The following is an 18724-nucleotide window of genomic DNA, read 5'->3' on the forward strand; positions in this document are numbered from 1 at the left end:
GAGTGGTTGGACTGTCTTTAGAGGTCATTTTAGCTGTTTTAACCCTATTTTTTGTGAAATTGTATATTTCACTATAATTAAACATAAATTTCACCTTAATCACTGGCTATGTTGAATAAGGTTCACAAAACAGTAATTATCTTATTTTCAACAGTATGTTTGTATGTCAGTATTATGATTGTATGTCAAACAATTAGAGATAAGAAGATCAATAACTAATCAGTTTCACCAAATACACATACTCCATTGCTGAAAGATAGCAAAATCACATAATCACAGATGAGACCACAAACAACATTTAATTCATTTACATATACACAACATATTAGATATCACCTCCACAATTTCCTTATCAAAATCTACAACTAGTCTACTAAACCCTATTTGTACTCACCTTCTTAAGACTGGTCTCCCCTTCCTGGATAATGTTTTGTTCTAGATTATAAATAATTCTATCAGGGCATGTAGCTACCGCAGTTGTTTAAGACATCTGTTATTAAGCCCTCCCTCAAAAAAACCTAGCCTTGTATCGATACCGGTCCTCCTGGACCTCAGCGCTGCCTTTGACACCATAGACCATGACATACTACTTAGGCTTGAAAATTTGATAGGCATCAAAGACTCAGCACTCGCTTGCTTTAGATCATACCTTCCTAACCGTCAACAATTTGTACAGGTCCATAATAAACCATCTATCCAGATTATGGTAAAAGTGCCTCAAGGCTCAGTACTGGGGCCCCTGTTGTTTAGCAGATGATACATAACTATACCTCTCCATAAAACCTGATGAATTAACCCCGTTAGCCAAACTTGACACGTGTATAAGAGATATAAAGACATGGATGACGAATAATTTCCTGCTTTTGAACTCAGATAAAACAGAAGTCATGGTTTTAGGTTCCAAAAAGATGAGGGATATCCTATCCACATAACAGGCTACATATAGTGATCTTCCACTGACCTCATCCACAAGTGTTAAAAACCTGGGAGTTATAATTGACCATATCTATTTCAAAGATAAGGAAGTCATTATCCTTACCAGATGCTGAGAAATTAATGTTTTGTCATCTCAAGAATAGACCATTGCAATGCTATTATGCTGGCTGTAATAATACCTGTCTAAAGAGCTTACAGCTTATTCATGTGCAGCTGCTCACACACACAACATGTGTGTGAACATATTTCCCCCATCCTAGCATCTTTACACTGGCTACCTGTTAAAAGTCATTGACTTCAAAATATTACTTATAGTTCTTAGTTGGTTGCCTGGATTGAGAGGACACCTCATGAAGACACTCTTTTGTCTGCTTCTGACAGAATAAGCACTTATCTATGCTGGCAGCAGCTGCTGCTGAACAAGTGTACAAGGTCCCTCTAGATGGACTTGATGCAGTTGCAGGTGTTGCTGCAGGTTCAGAAGATGGTCTACCACATCTTTTCTGAAGACACTGAGTCCTGCCTGCTTCACATGATTTCTAGTAGCGAATATTAGCATGCTGCAGATGATCACTGTTACAGGTGGATTTGTAGCAGTTCCTGTGCCAAACTGCTTTGTTCTGTTGTAAAATAACTGCACTGTAACAATGTAATCGTTGGCTGATCTGTGATCCCCATCTCCATACTCTCTCATGGACAAAAACAAGACATTTGGCATATGTCTCTATTGATGGGTCATTCACCAGTCCACACATATCTGCCACTGGATACTGTACATAGCCCAAAATCTGTTTCTTTTAGAATATGTGTGCCATCACCTGACTAACAGAAAGACACACCTCAGAATATAACCTAACTAGACTGTGCCACCATGAACTATGAAAATGTGCTTGCTCAAATGTAGGAGTCTAGAAGGTCACTAATATCACCAACTATGAAGAACAGAGCACTATGTGCTTCAGGTTATTCGATATTCTAAATTCTATCACTGCCAGCTATCATCAGCCAACTGTCACTGGTAGTCAGGGATGGATTACTGCACGGGCCTATCGGGCCCAAGGAGTCAGGGGGCCCAAGCCATTGCATGGAATCATTGCCTCAATATCAACACATCATATCAACACATAGGCTATGAATCTGATTGAACTAAAGTATTGGCCATCCCCACAATGCACCAGAATACAGGAAATCACATCAAATAAATGTAAAAAAATGTCCCCCACAACAATTAGTAGTGGGCCCTTAATACATCTGGGCCCAGGGGCCTGAAAGTTCATAATCCGTCCATGCTGGTATCTCTCTTTCTCTTTCTTACACACACACACACACACACACACCTGTCTGTTTGTCTATCTGATCCTTTATTCTTTCTTTTCTTCACACTTACATAGGCTACGGAAGGCCTTACAGACTTACGCTGATACTATGTAAAAGTCTATTAAATTTGATTTAACAGAGATCTCTGCACTTTGTGCTCTGAATGGGTGTAGACAAGAACTGACAGAGCAGGCTAGGCCTACACTCAAGCACACCAATAGGCATGAATTGATAGTATTGATATTGAATTTATATTTTTTAAGCGGACAATTTCAAGAATTTTAGGCACAATTTCTTGTTAAAGAGATCAATCATCAGCCTAAAAATGTTTTGTAATGTTGTATTGTTTATGTGGCCCACTTTTGCACACTACCTTGTAGAATATCTTTGCTTTTTGGCACCAAACCCTATGCTATAATACCAGCAATGTGAGGTTTATAGACAAAACACCAAATTTGACCTTTTCTGAATTTGACCTTTGATTTGGGTCCTTCAAGACCTTCAAAAAAAATGGAGACATGTTTTTTTTTACTCTTAAGAACCCCTAGAACAAAGATATAATACTCTCCAAAAATTAACATGCGAATCCCACAGGAATTAGACACATAGGCCCCCCTACTAATAATACAGCAAATGTAAAAATACATAAAGCTAATCCTAATAATTATTTTAGCCACAAGCACTTCGCGATGGAGCACAGTGTGTAAAAATTGCATTTTGGGGCTTTCTGCTATATGAGAGCTATCACTCTACTATTGATGGAAAATATAATGTTCAGATATGTGAAATTATTATAATGGCATTGTATAAACAACCCTCATAGTAATAGGTATATTTTTTCAAATGTATTTATTTGTTGCTTTTATTTTTCCTTCCAACTTGCTGAGGCCCCCCTGGCACCCCTTCGCGGCCCCCACTTTGAAAACCACTGCCTTAGGATGAACGAACAGAGATTTCAAGTCGGCCTTCTCGTCCATGATCAGTGCCTGACCTCACAAACGGGATGGGATGTCATGACCAGGTGTCTCTACTTTTGTCTATATTAGTACCGCGGCTAAGGCCAGATTTTTACCTGAATCGTTCAGTTTTTGCAGAAAGCACGAAACTTGGTACAGGTATAGTACTACCCCTAGTGATCAAAAATTTAAATGGACCCCAACACATAGCGCCCCCTAGTGGCCCCTATCTTGACTTCAAATATGGCCACCAAAATATGCCCTTTTTTCTACATTTATAATGCTATGCTGCTTTTAACACATAACATGACGTATCTATAGCCATCTTTCAGCATTATGAAATACATAATGAGAAAATTATGCATAATTAAAATGGCAGACATGTTGGATTTTAAGGAAGACCCATTAGGGCTCATGCTAGTCAGTGAACCAGCACTTTTAGGAAACTGGCTAGTGCATTCAGCGCCCAGTCCAAAAGCTCAAGACAGGTAAAGTTGAGTATCTTCCGCATAGCAGTGATGATCAAATTCATGGGAGCGAATGGTCTCACCCAAGGAAGTGTGTAAATAGAGAAAAGTAGGGGCCCTAATACTGATCCCTGAGGCACACCTGTGATGAGGTCATGTGCCCTTTAAGATAGGATTTAAACCAGTCAAGGGCTAGACATCCCAGTTCAGATAGTGTAGAAAGGAGAATGTCATGGTTAACATGTGATGAAATGACTGTTCAAACTTTGAAATTGTTTTTGAATTATATTTCTATCATGAATAACAATAGAGATGGTCTATATTTTCACATTTGGTATCCGCCATATTGGATTTCAAAATGGCCAACATCAAGTTTGTCTGGAAATCATGTCAATAGCTAGCCTGGCGGGCCAGACCCACATTAAAATGTAGGGTCTGGGCACTCACCGTTCGCAGTGCTCAGTCCGAGGGGCGGGATAATCAGTTGTCTTTCAAATTCCCTCTGCACGCAATAGGACGCAATAGGATATTTGTTTTCAAGTAGCAGGGAATTCAAGCCAAACCGTTGCAACTCTGCCATCAATCATTATGTTAAGCCCACCAAACGACTCTATATACGATTTCAATGCCCTGATTCAGTTTCGATTTCTGGAGCTCACAAGCCAACGGAGAGTTGCTAGACTAGCCCTGGCAGCAAATGTAATTTGCTGCCGCTAGGGGCGTGTCTAGATTTCTAGGCTAGTCAATAGCTTCTTTGACCCTAAAAATTGAGTGTTAGAACTTAAAAGACTTTTTTACCTTGTTTAATTTTGAAGTTGTATCAACAATTCTATTAAGAATGGTAGCCATATTTGAATTCAAGATGGCGGCCACTAGGGGGCACTATGCGTTGGGGTCCATTTCAATTTTTGATCACTAGGGGTAGTAGTATAACTGTGCCAAGTTTCATGCTTTCTGCAAAAACTGAATGATTCCGGTGCTTAGCCGCTGTACTATATAGCCTAGTGTAGCCTATCTTGTGCAGAGGATAGCCTAAACTTGAAACTTTAATCTCTCTGTGTTACACACAATAGTTTATTCTTTTCAAAAGCTTCTTTTTTTATTAGTGCTCTGTGTTATATGTCTTTGACTGAACTTCTCCAACTCAACAGATGGGTGTAGGGATTCCACCCTGGTAAAAATTACTTCTACTCTTAGTCCCATTGGGTAAGACATACATAAGCCATTATCCCAAAAGTAATTGAATAAATATAGCTGCAAGCAGCAATGAGGGGGCCAAGCAGGTAAGCAGTTGAGCAGGAGTTGGGATTGGATTGGACTGGACTGGACTTGACTGTGTTGTGTTAGATTGGATTGGACTTGATTGGATTGGATTGGACTGGACTGGATTCAAAATTCATCGAATGTATTGTGTGTCCTCAAGATGTACTCCTAAGACCACATACCAAGTTTAGTTTAAACCGGTGAAAGTGTTGATAATTATAGCCCCCCTAGTGGTGAAAGGTCACCAACATAATTGTGCGGTCTTAATATGGGGTCATGACTCCACACCAAGTTTGGTTTACATCTGTGAAAGTGTTGATAATTATAGCACCCATAGTGGTCAAAGGTCACCAAAATAATTGTTCAGTCTTAATATGGGGTCACGGCTCCACATACCAAGTTTAGTTTCAATCGGTGAAAGTGTTAATAAATATAGCGCCCCTAGTGGTCAAAGCACACCAAATTAATTGTGCATCCTCAGGATGTAGTCCCAAGTCCACATACTAAGTTTGGTTGCGATAGGTGAAAGTGCTAATCATACCGCCCCTAGTGGTCAAACATCACCAAATGTATTGTGGGTCCTTAGGATGTGTTTTCACGAATCAACGTACCAAGTTTGGTGTCAATACGAGAAAGTCTTCCTAATTATAGCGCCCCTAGTGGTCAAAGTACACCAAATGTATTGTGTGTCCTCAGGATCGGGTCCCTAGTCCATATACCAAGTTTGGTTTTGATACGTAAAGGCGTTACTGAGATATGAGCTAATTTCCTGTATCTCTAGCGCCCCCCTAGTGGTCGAACACCAAATGTATTGTGTGTCCTCAGGATTGGTTCCCAAGTCCATATACCAAGTTTGGTTTCCATATGTGAAAGCATTGCTGAGATATGAGCCTACTTCCTGTGATTATAGAGCCACACAGTGGTCAAAATTTACCAGATTTCTTGAGCCTCCTCCTAATTGGGTCCTGAGCCCATGTAACAAGTTTGGTTTTGATACGTGAAAGCATTGCTGAGATATCCCTTCACTTCCTGTTTGGTGGCTTCGCGGCCAAATTCGATTGGCTGTTACGGGCAAACGGTTTTAGGTTTGAAGACAAAAAGGGATAACTTTTTTGAGGCTTGGACCGAAGATTATGTGTGTCAAGTTTGGTGTCAATCGGACAAACTTTGTGACCTGTGAAAACTTTTAGGTGTTTTGATTAAATCCAATATAGCGGAAAATCTATCATGGCGGAAAATGACGTCATAGGGTGTGTTGAACTCGGCTTGGTCCAAGGATTCCAACGAAACCTCATATTTGACAATCGGGCCAACGGGGCAAAAGTTACTTGCATGAACGTACGTCCAACTTTGGCCTGTTGGTGGCGCTAGAGTGCTCGAGGTGCCGACTTGAAACTTGGTGAAATTAATCAGGGGACTGTGCCTAATTTATGTGCCAAATTTTACAACTTTTTACCAGACGGTTCTATGGGCTGTCATAGACTTCCATGACGGAATAATAATGGGCAGCCGTGGCCCACTGGTTAGCACTCTGGACTTGTAACCGGAGGGTTGCCGGTTCGAGCCCCGACCAGTGGACCACGGCTGAAGTGCCCTTGAGCAAGGCACCTAACCCCTCACGCCGCCGTTGAAGCAGGGATTAGTGTGTGCTTCACCTCACTGTGTGTTCACTGAGTGATGTTTGTGTTTCACTAATTCACAGATTGGGTTAAATGCAGAGACCAAATTTCCCTCACGGGATCAAAAAAGTATACTTATACTTAATAATAATAGGAAAACGTAGAAACACAATGGGTGCCTTCGCAGCTTCGCTGCTTGGCCCCCAAAAATAGAAGACAAAAGGACAAACACTGCTTGAACCACAAAATCTAATATGTTTTTATTTAAATTGATACATTTGCATATTTACATGTTTTATCTGTTTAAATATAATGTTTTATTATCATCAAAATAATGTTCTGCACATAGGGCATCTTCATATAAACAACAATGTACATCTACTACAGACTTAAAGTTAAGAGCCAGACATGTGACATAACCTGTGCATGCATTTTCCTCTCCCTATTAGCATGGCAGAAGAAAGTTTTGATGTATAGTTGAGAATCTGATTGTGCTCTCATGCCAGTAGAGTGCTGTGGATCTCTGTGAAATTGGGCCTCTCTTTAGCATTCCTTCGCCAGCAACTGAGCATAAGCTGGTAAACTGGGTCAGGGCAGCAGGCCGGCTTGGCCAAATACACCTGGAAAGGTACAGGAGAGGTACAAGTCCATTCATTATATTCTACTCTAAGCAATACAGGACAGTAGAAGATAAAGAATATGCTAAATATACTAAAATACAAATTATATTAAGTGTTAGTTAGTATAATTTGTATTTTAGTATATTTAGCATATTCTTTATCTTCTACTGTCCTTATTGCTTAGTTGTGTTTTTATATTATATACTTTAATTACTCTTTCTGCTGTTAAAGAATGTGTTTGTGTTGTCTGTATGCTGCCGAGACCTTGAATTTCCCCTGGGGATCAATAAAGTATCTATCTATCTATCTATCTATCTATCTATCTATCTATCTATCTATCTATCTACTCTACTAATCTGTGTTTTTTTCCACCTTGAAACAACATACAGCTGCATATGATAACCTTTTATGCCTATTCAGTTACATATAGTCATCTCTAAAACTCTTAATACAACCAAACAAACAAAAATATGTAATTCCTAGATATGTTGCTGTGCTCCATATTACAGTATTAATCAAATATGATCTGTTAGTCAGAAGCTGGATTTGAGAGCATACATTGTCTGGTGTGTCAGGTCAGCTATTGACTTTTGGCCTATACAAATGATCAAACTGGAATTTTGGCGTCAAGAGTCAAGCAAAATCTCATTCAGCCTATCAGATGTAAGCTAGACCGTTAAGATACAGTTTAGCTACAAAAGTTATCAACAAGGAAGAATTCCTGTCACACTGCAACTGTTTTGTCAGCACAACAGAACCATTTAGACTGCACTATGCAAAGCAGACAGTCAATATAATAGAATAATATTAATATGAATATTAATTTCAATAGCTTGAAAGAAAAGAAGTTTGTTTAATGTGTGTCAATGCCTTACTTGCTTATTTTGGTCCCTGAAGAACTCTCCGGTGTTCTCGATGACCTGCTCATCTGACAGGTTGGAATAGGGCTGCTCTTTACAGAGGGTCAGAGTCTCCCACAATGTCACCCCAAAGGCCCACACATCACTTGCCATGGTGAATTTACCCTGGGAGAGTATAGTAGTACAATCTCAGGTGACAGCATTCACCACATACCCAGAGCCTTTCACAAGGACTCTAGGATCGTTGATAAGACTTTCACTGAAGCCAGGCTGACAACACCAAGTTCAGTTAGGTTCAGTAAGCAGGCGAAGAATGAACTTTGCTACTGTTTCTGTTGCACTTTCAAGTGTGATGTTGAAATGGTTTAAGAGCTCACCAGAAGAATGCTCTCCCAGGACATCCAGCGAATAGGGAGCACTGCTCGCCCCTGCACGCGATAGTAGTCCCCTCTGTAGAGGTTTCTGCTCATGCCAAAGTCAGCGATTTTGAGGTTGTTGTTCTCACCCACAAGGCAATTACGTGTGGCCAAGTCCCGGTGCACAAAGTTGAGTGAAGACAGATACCTCATGCCAGAAGCAATCTGCGTGGCCATACCACACAGAGTATGGTAGCTGCAATGGGAATATTTAGGTTTATACATGAATGGACAGCAGATCTCAAATAATGCATGTTACTAAAGTCTAAAGACAAGTAGTCTGGCAGAGGTGATGTTGTACCTGATAGTGGGTACCTCACTTGGGGCAGAGGACTCATCCTTGAGCTCATGGCGAGAAAGGAACTGATTGAGGTCTCCGTTCTCCATGTACTCTGTGATCATGCAGAGGGGGTCGCTCTCCACACACACGGCCAAAAGGCGGATGATGTTAGGGTCCCTCAGCCGAGACATGATCCTGATCTCCTTTAAGAAGTCATTCCTGAGCGGGGGCAATATAAGTTGGATTCATCTGAATATTTCAAAAGAATATTTCTACTCAACATTTATTTTACTACTAACCTGGCATTTTTGTCTGCATCCTCTCTAAGGGTCTTCACTGCCACTAAGATCAGTTTGTCTCCTTTGCCTCCAAAGTCTTCTTTCAGGAATTCCTGCATGCCCTCTGCTTCACAAAGATGAACCTAGGAGAGATTTGAATTTGAATTCATGTTTATTTTATTTTAAATATACTTATTCCTAGTCTGACGAGCCAGACCCACATCTGCCGCTAGGGTGCGTCTAGATTTCTAAGCTAACTTATGCCTGTTTGCTTCTCCAAATGTGACAGGAGTTTCAAGAGCAATGAAACGGCAGTGTAATTTTGGCAATAATGCCCGTTTTTATTAATCTCTTACATTTACCTTGTCTTACAGCTATACAGTGTGCACAGTAACAACCTCTCAGTGAGTTGAGATCCTTTCTCACTCACCATGAACAAACTTTGGGTCAAAGGTGGTAGATAAGTCAACATGAAGCATTAAAGACAGTTACTGCTTTCCAGAACTGGCCATGGTATTTTGTGAACTTTGTGAACCCAACAACAGCTGAATCAACAACTTGGAAATCTACTGCATGCGGGACTAAAACAATGTTTCCCAACCTTTCAACTTGCAAAAGAGTCTCTCTTGCTCCCCCACATGGACATCTTATGCAAGTGCATTCAATTGAAATCATGAAATCAAGTGTGGACAACTCAACTCCTAAGATAACTTGCACTTAAAATGGTCATTCCCTTCTTATTAAACTTGTTCTCATTTGCAAATCCAGGTTTATAGATTGAGAGTCCTGATAGTTGACAATGGAACACAGGAAAGCTGAAATGGTTCACTCGGATAAGCATGCAGCTGTAGACTGCCTCTTACCTCCCCAAACTGGCCTTCCCCCAGCTTCTCCTTGAAGGTGAGCTGATTCCTGGGGAACTCCTCCAGGGCCCCTTCTCTCCCCGGGGGAATGGTCAGGCACACAGCAGCTATGGAGTAGCTGGTGCTTCCAGCAGCAATGTTTCCCTCGCTCACTATGTTAGCTTCAGCATAGTGTGGTGCGTCATCAGTGGAACTTGTTTGGGGTGAGCTTGATGATGATGTATCTTTTTCTGTAGATAAGTGTAGATAATATGTATTATATAAATACACATACACATATGCACATACACACAAGGTTTTCAAGGTTCTATGAATAAATCTCTGATGAAGATGTCTCGTTTAGAATACACTCTGAGGATCCATTTTCAATTCAGAGCCTTGTGGGTTTTTCCATAGGGACAGCAATAGCACTTCTCTTCATGAAGGAATGCATGCACTTAGAAATAATAAATAATACATACACATTCGCTGTGACAAGCATAGCACAATGTAACTACATTATTCTCTAATTTCCCAAATCTAGCCCTCACCAGCATCCTCTGTAGACTGGCCAAACTCTGGTAACTTTCTTATCAGGTGAGATGGCTCTTGATAATCAGATCCAAGGGGGAAGATCCTTTCATATGTAGAGGTGGACTCCACCTCACTGGACAGAGAGGAACGGTGATAGGAGAAAGCCTCTCTCTGGGATGACAGGCGCGCCGTCAGCTCATCGTCGAGCATGCGGCGAGACGCCTGTAGAGAGTGGATACACTGGGGCATAAAAAGGTCTTGTCTGCTTTAGAGTGGGAATCACTTATCTGTCAGTATAGCACCTTCCATTGTAATGTTTTAGCCATTTACAATACAGCGTGCATTTGTGTATTCATTTGGAAGAGCTAAGTACATTCATTTGTTTTTCCTGAGGAAAATTAAATCATTTTAAGGTTGACCATTATATCTTGGAGCTGTTTTCTAAAGCCGTTCTTCAGAGCATCTTGTCTTTAGGTTTGATTTGTGTTTTTGGTAACATGCGCAAGCAAGATCAGGACAAGCTGCAACACATGATTAAAATGGCTAGTAGAGTCATTGGGTGTGATCAGACGTTGGCTGCTCAGTTGTGTAAAGATCTAATACTGGGCCAAGCTGAGCGCATCCTCAGAGACCCTACTCATCCACTACACAATAAATTTCAAGTAAGTCAGCGGGGCAATGGTCCAAAGAAAGTTAAAATTAGCTAATCATTTGTCCAGCAATTAGGCTCTTAAAGGTAAACTATGCAGTATTGGCAATTTCCTTACTGTTTTCTCGGTTTTTGTTTCTTTTTCGCTGGCTCTTTCATGACGAATGTCTGAGAAACTCCATCGCTACTTTTCTAGCCGGTGCCTGGCGTGTATTTGAATGCAGTAAAGCAATTCGTTACACTCGTTATACTTCCTGACACCGAGGCCGTCGGCCCGCCGGCCCACAGTTGCAAGGGTGTTTTTTCCGCTCACAGGCGCTAGGGGGAAGCGAGATGGCCACCATTCAACCCGAAAAAAGTCATAACCATCCCAATGACTCTGAAGCTGTTAAATGAAGGTAAATTAAGCTTAAAAACTTGCATATTAAGCTAAAAAAAACCTGCATAGTGTGCCTTTTAAATGTGTGTGTGTGTGTGTGAATTATTAGACTTATTTATATTTGGGATTTTTTTGTAGGGTGTGTGTGTGTGTGGGGGGGGGGGGGGGGGGATATATTATATAGCATATTGTGTATCTGTATGTTTTCTATATATTGTGTGTGTTTCTGTGCCTTGACCACCTGAATTTCCCCTTTTTCGGGATAATAGAGTTAACTTTGATTTTGATTTTGAACAGCTTGTATATTCATAACTGAAAAGTCATGTCTGAACCAGCCTACAATATTTTGCTCTTCAGCACTGATTTTGTTTGACAGTGAGTTTAGTTAGAAACCATCAGTGGCCTTGAGGCACTTCTGTAATGACTAGGACCAAAGCAACAGCTGTAGTCATACCTTCTCGAGCATCTTCTGCCAAACCTGACGCCACAGGATAATGATTATGATGGCCAGCAGAATAACAATGATGGCAACCAAGCAGCCAATCAGAATCCTAGTGTTGCTGTCATCCACCTTATGTGTCGGATCATCTCCTGGGAGATAGAAGGATATACAACAATATCTGACCAATGCCAGTTGTCTCACATTGAAGACATTGACTTTTACTATTAGTTATTCTGGTTAAAAGCATTTGGTTAACGTGCCAATTTTGTGACAAAAACAGCCAAGAGAATTAAATGTTTACATTTTCAAAAAAGATACAGTAGGGGGCACCATTGTGTTTTCAAATATAGCAGTAACTGGTCTCTAAGCCAAACTGCTGGCCACCTTGTAGAGAAACAGGACTCTTCAGTTCATTTGGATGATATGGATATCACTTACCTGGGTGAAGGCCCGTTGTGTGGCCTCGCTTACGAGGGACCAAAGAGGTGTTATATACTGCTGTATCTATAAGAGTGCATGGGAGGCCAAACATTTATTATTGTATACTGTTGATGTGAAATTAAGTATTCTAAAAATGGTAAATAAAAGCACATAAGGAGAGGAAGGTTGGAAGAGGTATCCTCATTCAGGGAAAAGATTACCTGACTGAAAAGCGATTTCACTGAACATCATCCAGGCATCGCTAAAAGCAAAGCGACACCTAATGGCACTGGCCATGTGGTTGCCCAGGGCAACAGTGACAAAGCGAGCACTAGGGCTGATCTTGTCCACCCTGGGTCGGAATGACACGGGATTGGGCTCCCATTCTGTCTCAGAACGGAAGTAACATGTTGCTTGCCGGAATATCCTCACACCCCAGGTATACATGTTGTTGCAGTGGACCTGTGGGATTAGAGAGCAAGCCTTACAGTAATCTGTAGAGAACCCTTCAAAAGTGTTCTTTCATAACAACAGAGGGTACATGATTATTATTAATGATCCAATATCCTTTTTGGTTCTGATCTAGTGAACCAACCTTCATTGAGGAGAAGTTTCTCACACGGTCAAACTCAAAGGTCATCTCCACATATCCACTGGGGAAACTGGCATTGGTCCAGCCCACATAATCATATCCTGGCCACACACCATAAACTTGGCTCAGAGTAAAGTCATCCAGACCCCAGGCTCCATCGGTCAGCTGACCAAGGCCCTCCGTCAGACTAGAACAAAGAGAAGGAACATTACCCTACTGACAGTCACCAGAATACCTTACTGTCACCTCTGCATTCATTGTCTAAATCCTAGTGTCGGTCTACTGTCACACAATTGATTCATGAAGTCTGATTAATTTCACTGATTAATTTGATCCTGATCATTTTCAATGGTCTAGCTTTACTTAATTTAGGTCCCTTTACCATTGCCATTTTTGTCAAAATCGTTGTATATCAGTATATCACTCCTTCAAAGACAAACTGCAAAAGATACCTTAAATGTCTTAACCCTCTATACCCCAATAGAATTTTACAACAATGATCCAGATTCCTGGAAATTCCAAGAGAAAAGGGCAATTTCAGAAACATTTCAAATAACCAAGAATAACTAAAAAGCTAATGAAAAGTGTCCATTGTAAGTTTCTTTCAGTTTAAAAATTAGAAATGGCTCTTTCAAATGATTTATATTGAAATATATATTAATGTTTTCCATAGACGGCCATAGGCTAAACAGATTTCATTCCATCTATTTTCACAGTATGCACCTCAGGTGACAGAGGGAGGTTTACTCACTGAGATGTGTTTGTGTGTACACTGTGTGTGTATATGTGTGTGTGTGTGTGTGTGTGTGTGTGTGTGTTTGTGTTTGCATTTCCTACTAAACTTTAAGGGCAGCTCACCTGTTGCCCATCGCACCATCATACACTGAGTCATTCAGGTCGACTCGCTGGCCTTTCAGCGTCATCTGCTGTCCATTTGGACCACTGTAGGACACAAGGCCATCTTTTGCAAAAGCAGATGATAAAGAATTTGTCAGATTCCTCCACGGAGTGTAATGTGTAATGTAAGCATTAATTATCTGATAATCTTGACATTTTAAATGTTTTTTTATGGCTGTTGACAAAAATAGATAATTATACCTGTGTTCAAATAAATTAAAAGAAAACATAATTTCTCTGTATTTCACTTCCTTCCCCATTTCATATTCCAAAATGCCCCTTATCAATGTATTACCTCCTCAAAGGAGGTTATGTTTTCGGTGTGATTTATCCATTCTACAAGAAGTAGTATAACAGAAAAACTACTGGTAGAAAGATGTAGCATATACCAGAAGAAAACACTACATTTTACATCCACAAAATGTTCATTTTCACTAATGTAGTGAGATTTGGCCTTTGTGATCTCCAACTGGTCCTTGGTTTTAAAGTAATTTAATGTAGTTTAAGCAGTCAGATGCAGTTTGAACAAGCAGTCAGATGCAGTTTAAACAATTATCAGACAGGGCTATGTTTTTACCACTTTTTCCAAATAATTTCCACAAGGCTGTAAATGTTTTATTTATTTGAGAAACAGGGTTCCCACCTAACCATTCGCAGCCATACAGCTCCACCCTCATGCACACAATCATAGAGTGGTCCGTGACGGGCATGAAACGGACAAAGCGAGCGATGATGGGAGGCTCCAAGTCCTTCAGCACCACATCATATGCATTTCTGTTCCCTTCAATGATCTGTATCAAGGACAAAAGGTATGCAGTCAATTGTAATCTCTACACTGACAACAAATAATACTGTAAGAACAAGCCACATAACCACAAATGGATTATAGCATCGCCAGCCTTGAACCACATTATACCAACAGTGAACAGTTAGAGGAATATGTCTGCTCTCTATGAAGCTATATGAGGCTTTCTGTATAATCATGTTAGTCCTAGTGACCATACAGTCTGATTCATATAAACAGAAATGGAAACCAGATCACTCTACTGTTTGAAAGGAGGTCTGGGTTGTTCACAGCAGTAGATCCAACACGATGTGTACCTGCCTCCCTTTCCGATCCCTCCATGCCACCCAGCGGGTGCCATCTCGGCTAAATTTGATGCGGTAGCGTTGGGCAAACTCATTGCCCACACCGTCGGCATGGCGCCCCTGGGTGCCCACCAGCGTGACAAAGTGTAGCGTGCGCAGGTCTATCTGCAAGAATTCCTTCAGAGGCTCCTGCTCGCCCATCACATCTGGACACCACGCACCGTCACCATCATCAAAGTCCAGCCTATGGGGACATCAAATATGTCATGTGTTCCCATGTAAGGAGATGTAGGCTATACACGTTAGTGTGTGTGTGTGTGTGAAACATTAGATGTTAGCTGCATGCTGAATATTCAGGGGGTGTATAGCATGACTTTATGTCCATCTAGGTACTATGTTTATGTTTCTTTAGTTCAAATAAGTTTATATATATGTGTGTTTGTGTGTGTGTGTGTGTGTGTGTGTGTGTGTGTGAGTGAGAGAGAGAAAGTGAGAGAGAGATCTCAGAATGAGTGCATGTCCATGTATATGTGTGCGTGTGTGTCCGTCTGTATGTGTGTGTATGTGTCTGTGAGTGCTTGTGTTTCTTTAGATGTGTACGTGCTCTTGCCCATGCATGCCCACCTGCCATATCTGGCTGCAGTGGACTCTGACCACTGGCTGGAGGCAGAGATGTCCTCGTCCTGGATCTGCCCTCCTGCCATCCCCAGAGGGTAGCGACACACGCCTGCAAACAGCAGCAACCCCACAGTCAGACCAGACTAACGCGGCTAACAGAAGGTCCATCCCACACACTTATGCTGAGATCATCCAGCACTTTTAGACACTGAGATCACAGGCAGGCAAAGCATAGGAGGAAGCCATTTTAAATGAGGAACCTAAAAACTGGAAAGTTTTGACTACTTGTTTTGAAAATAAATAACAAAATGACTTTATGAAGTGGCTGTGTTCAGTAACTGCTTCAGAACTAAGCAAACACTGCAGTTTTAAGATACGTTTGTTCCCATTCCAAGAAACGACCATCAATAACATCTTATTACCTCAAACTTCCTTTTCTCTAAAGTAGGCTTTTTTTTTTAAAGCAGCATTACCACCGGTACATACAGAACCACTGAACCAGGCCTCACAACAAAGAGTAAGTCTACACAGCTCGGCACAAAGTGTTATTGTAGGTGTTGCGGTTTTGTGAGAAGTCCATAGCTAATCAGGAAACATGGGAATTGGACACGCAGTGGCCTCTCTCCTGCCCAGCCCCACACCCCTCAACCAAAACAGCCTCAGTAGCCCTCAGCAGCCCGCCAGTGAGGCCTCAGCTCCTTCACAGGAACAGAGGTACCTTTATGTTAGTGCCAATGCAAGCAGAAGCAGAAGCAAGAGGCTTTGTATGCCATTTCCTTATTTTTCATTCTTTCACAGGAGCCCGGCTGTCCTCAAGGGAGGACGAGAGTGTGAGGAGGAAGGTGAGGAAGAGTGGGCCTGTGACTCACATTTGAAAGTGGAGATTGTTTCACCAGAACTTTGTGTGAATGACAGCATTTCTCAAATTGGCAACAGAACCCTTTGTGCTGTGTGAAATAGGACAAATGAACCTTATCATTTAAGATGTTATTATCTTTAGCTCTTTGGATATGTTTTTTTCCGTTCTCTTGAGAAGCCTATCGATTTCACCTCTGCATCACTTTCTTATATCCTCTTTTCCCAGAACACCTACCACCCCCCACTGCATCCCTGTGTATTTGAGGCTTGATTGACATGCTCAGTGCATTTCTCAAAGCCGCTGGCAGCCCTGCATGGGCTTTAGGCCGACGTCCAATCAGAGAGGTGGTCTGAGCCGCTCTGCGGGGGCTGCGGAGCGACTCAGCAGGGTAGCGGCCGCGGAGCCGGACAGCCCGGCCATGAATGGACGCCACTGTGCGCTGGGCGGCAGAGAGGCCGCTGGTGGAAAAGTCCGGCAGCAGGCAATGAATGGGACCTTTTCTGCGCACCCACACAGCTCCTGTTGGCGTTGGCAGGCACAACAGACACCAGACCCCCGGTGGGGTGTCCAGTCCACTCGCCTCGGGCCCTCGGGTGTGTAAATGACCCTCCTGTTAGCTGTCTGGCCACTGGAGCAACACGCCACTGCATCATCACCACTGAGACGAATGAGCAGTTTCAGGGAAAACCATGTCAGGAATTCCATTCCTCAGACCTGTTTCCTTATGAATATGACCATAACCAACCTGGTATGTCTCCACAAAGGGCCAGTAGCATATTAAGAGTATTGGCTGCATGTAAAGGATGTCAGATACTTACCTGGATTTACCTGAGGATGTGCCACATCAAGCAACAGTGGGAGGACTAGGAGGAGTAATTGCCATTCCCGAGGCAACTTCATTTCAACATCTGGATAGTGATTATCCCTAAAACATCAGACAGAAAATACTTTTAACAGTTTTAAAAGTGTTTAAAAGTTTAACATTTCCTCTTTTGAGAAAAAGCACATAGTCAACTCATTTAACCAGTATACGCACATAAATAATTATGACATGAAATAGATGAGTTTCATACACCCTTCATAGCATGTTAAACAAACACACATACAAACACACCAACCTCCATTCTAGATTAATAGCTGTGTCAGAACAGTAATATTAATACAACAGATGTCTTAATCCATCTGAACATGAAAGGCTTTCCATAAACATTTCAAACTCAAACTGTTTTCACAGCTGGGCGATTTTTAAAAGCTAACTATGGGTACCTCAAAGTCAAGCTATTGCCTTGAAAAGTAATTTTGGCAAAAAACAATGTTAGCAATAAAACTAAGAGTGTAATTCTCTTGACTATATTTAAACAGAGTCCTGTTAGAGTTGCCTGGTTTACTGGGACTGAGAGGAACACAGTAGTCCTCTTGTAGAGGCAGGTAATGGCATAAAAATAAAATCCACTGTGTACATGGTGTTTATTTATCTTAGGGAAAACCTATAAATGCTGGTATGTAAGTATGTCTCCCTTGATAAGCATGGGAGGGAGGGGTGAGGGGTGTTGTACAGCATATACAGTCATCCCTGAGGTGAGGGGCAGATTTCTCACCCCTGTGCAATGTTTTACCATATTAGCTGTGTGCTCTACCTGTGAACACTTGAGAGCATACTTTGTTTTCCCACGTGTCATGTCATATTAATGTGCCTGAAAACAGTCAATATTTTCCCAGCCTCAGTACTAGATTTTATTAAATTAATTTTAGAGATATTGATAACTGATTCGATTAAAACATTACATTGATACTTTGCAGTGAAAACATAAGTATTGAGTTTCATTTCATTCTGAAATTGTATGTCTGATTATATTACTTTGTTTGATAAAAAAAGGCATTTCAGCTAAAACATTTTTAGATTTTTTAGAGATAGTAGGACACTAAATGATTCTGAATGTACAATGTAAATGTCCATGAAGTATTACGTCTAAGCCACAGATAGCATAACACTGAAAATCAGTCTGTGATTCTAGTATAATACACACATTGAAAACACACAGTAGTTAAGGGTCCAAACTTACATTTCAAATGTTGAAATCCTCAAGACATTGGTCCAGACTGTACTGATGATATTCCACTGTTGTGCGTCTCATCTGGACTTCTTCAGTGCGAGAGCAGGGCACAGTCAGAAGCTCTCCGGCTAGTGGAGAAGTAGACTGAAGGAAGTTTACAGTCCGAGCAAGGCGGGAGAGATGCCAACAGCCCCAGAATTCCACCTGAAACACAGAAGGTTTCAATTATGTCCCAGAGTGGCTGTTTATAGCATACGTTTAGACGGCCACAGAGTTACTGAGAAAAAAGGAGCACACTCCAGCCACTAGTTCTATGCTGGGACAATACGTTTAAGCC

At 41.4% G+C, this 18724-nt stretch overlaps 1 protein-coding gene and 1 long non-coding RNA gene across 2 annotated transcripts; one reads left to right on the forward strand and one right to left on the reverse strand.

Annotated features, from left to right (window-relative positions):
• Positions 1-6821: 6821 nt before the first annotated feature.
• Positions 6822-18626, reverse strand: ddr2b (discoidin domain receptor tyrosine kinase 2b). The gene is made up of 17 exons (XM_042111524.1): positions 18397-18626; positions 17152-17258; positions 15481-15583; positions 14869-15100; positions 14411-14558; positions 13729-13831; positions 12874-13057; positions 12500-12740; positions 12297-12362; positions 11871-12007; positions 10406-10610; positions 9876-10105; positions 9034-9155; positions 8756-8953; positions 8416-8650; positions 8054-8203; positions 6822-7178 (listed from the first exon to the last, which is right to left on the reverse strand). Coding segments are annotated over exons 1-17 (2586 nt in total). The 5' UTR covers positions 18399-18626; the 3' UTR covers positions 6822-7055.
• Positions 15877-16662, forward strand: LOC121677493. The gene is made up of 3 exons (XR_006021011.1): positions 15877-15991; positions 16273-16316; positions 16559-16662. It is a non-coding gene; the product is annotated as an uncharacterized LOC121677493 (long non-coding RNA).
• Positions 18627-18724: the final 98 nt, after the last annotated feature.

Source organism: Alosa sapidissima, chromosome 1 (genome assembly GCF_018492685.1).
Source record: "Alosa sapidissima isolate fAloSap1 chromosome 1, fAloSap1.pri, whole genome shotgun sequence".
NCBI lineage: Eukaryota > Metazoa > Chordata > Actinopteri > Clupeiformes > Clupeidae > Alosa > Alosa sapidissima.

Excerpts from the sequence above, each read along its gene's own strand:
- ddr2b (XM_042111524.1), bottom strand. Across the intron at positions 12,741-12,873 it reads GAAACTTCTCCTCAATGAAG|GTCCACTGCAACAACATGTA; the intron begins GTTGGTTCACTA and ends CTAATCCCACAG. Across the intron at positions 8,954-9,033 it reads GATGCAGACAAAAATGCCAG|GAATGACTTCTTAAAGGAGA; the intron begins GTTAGTAGTAAA and ends GCCCCCGCTCAG.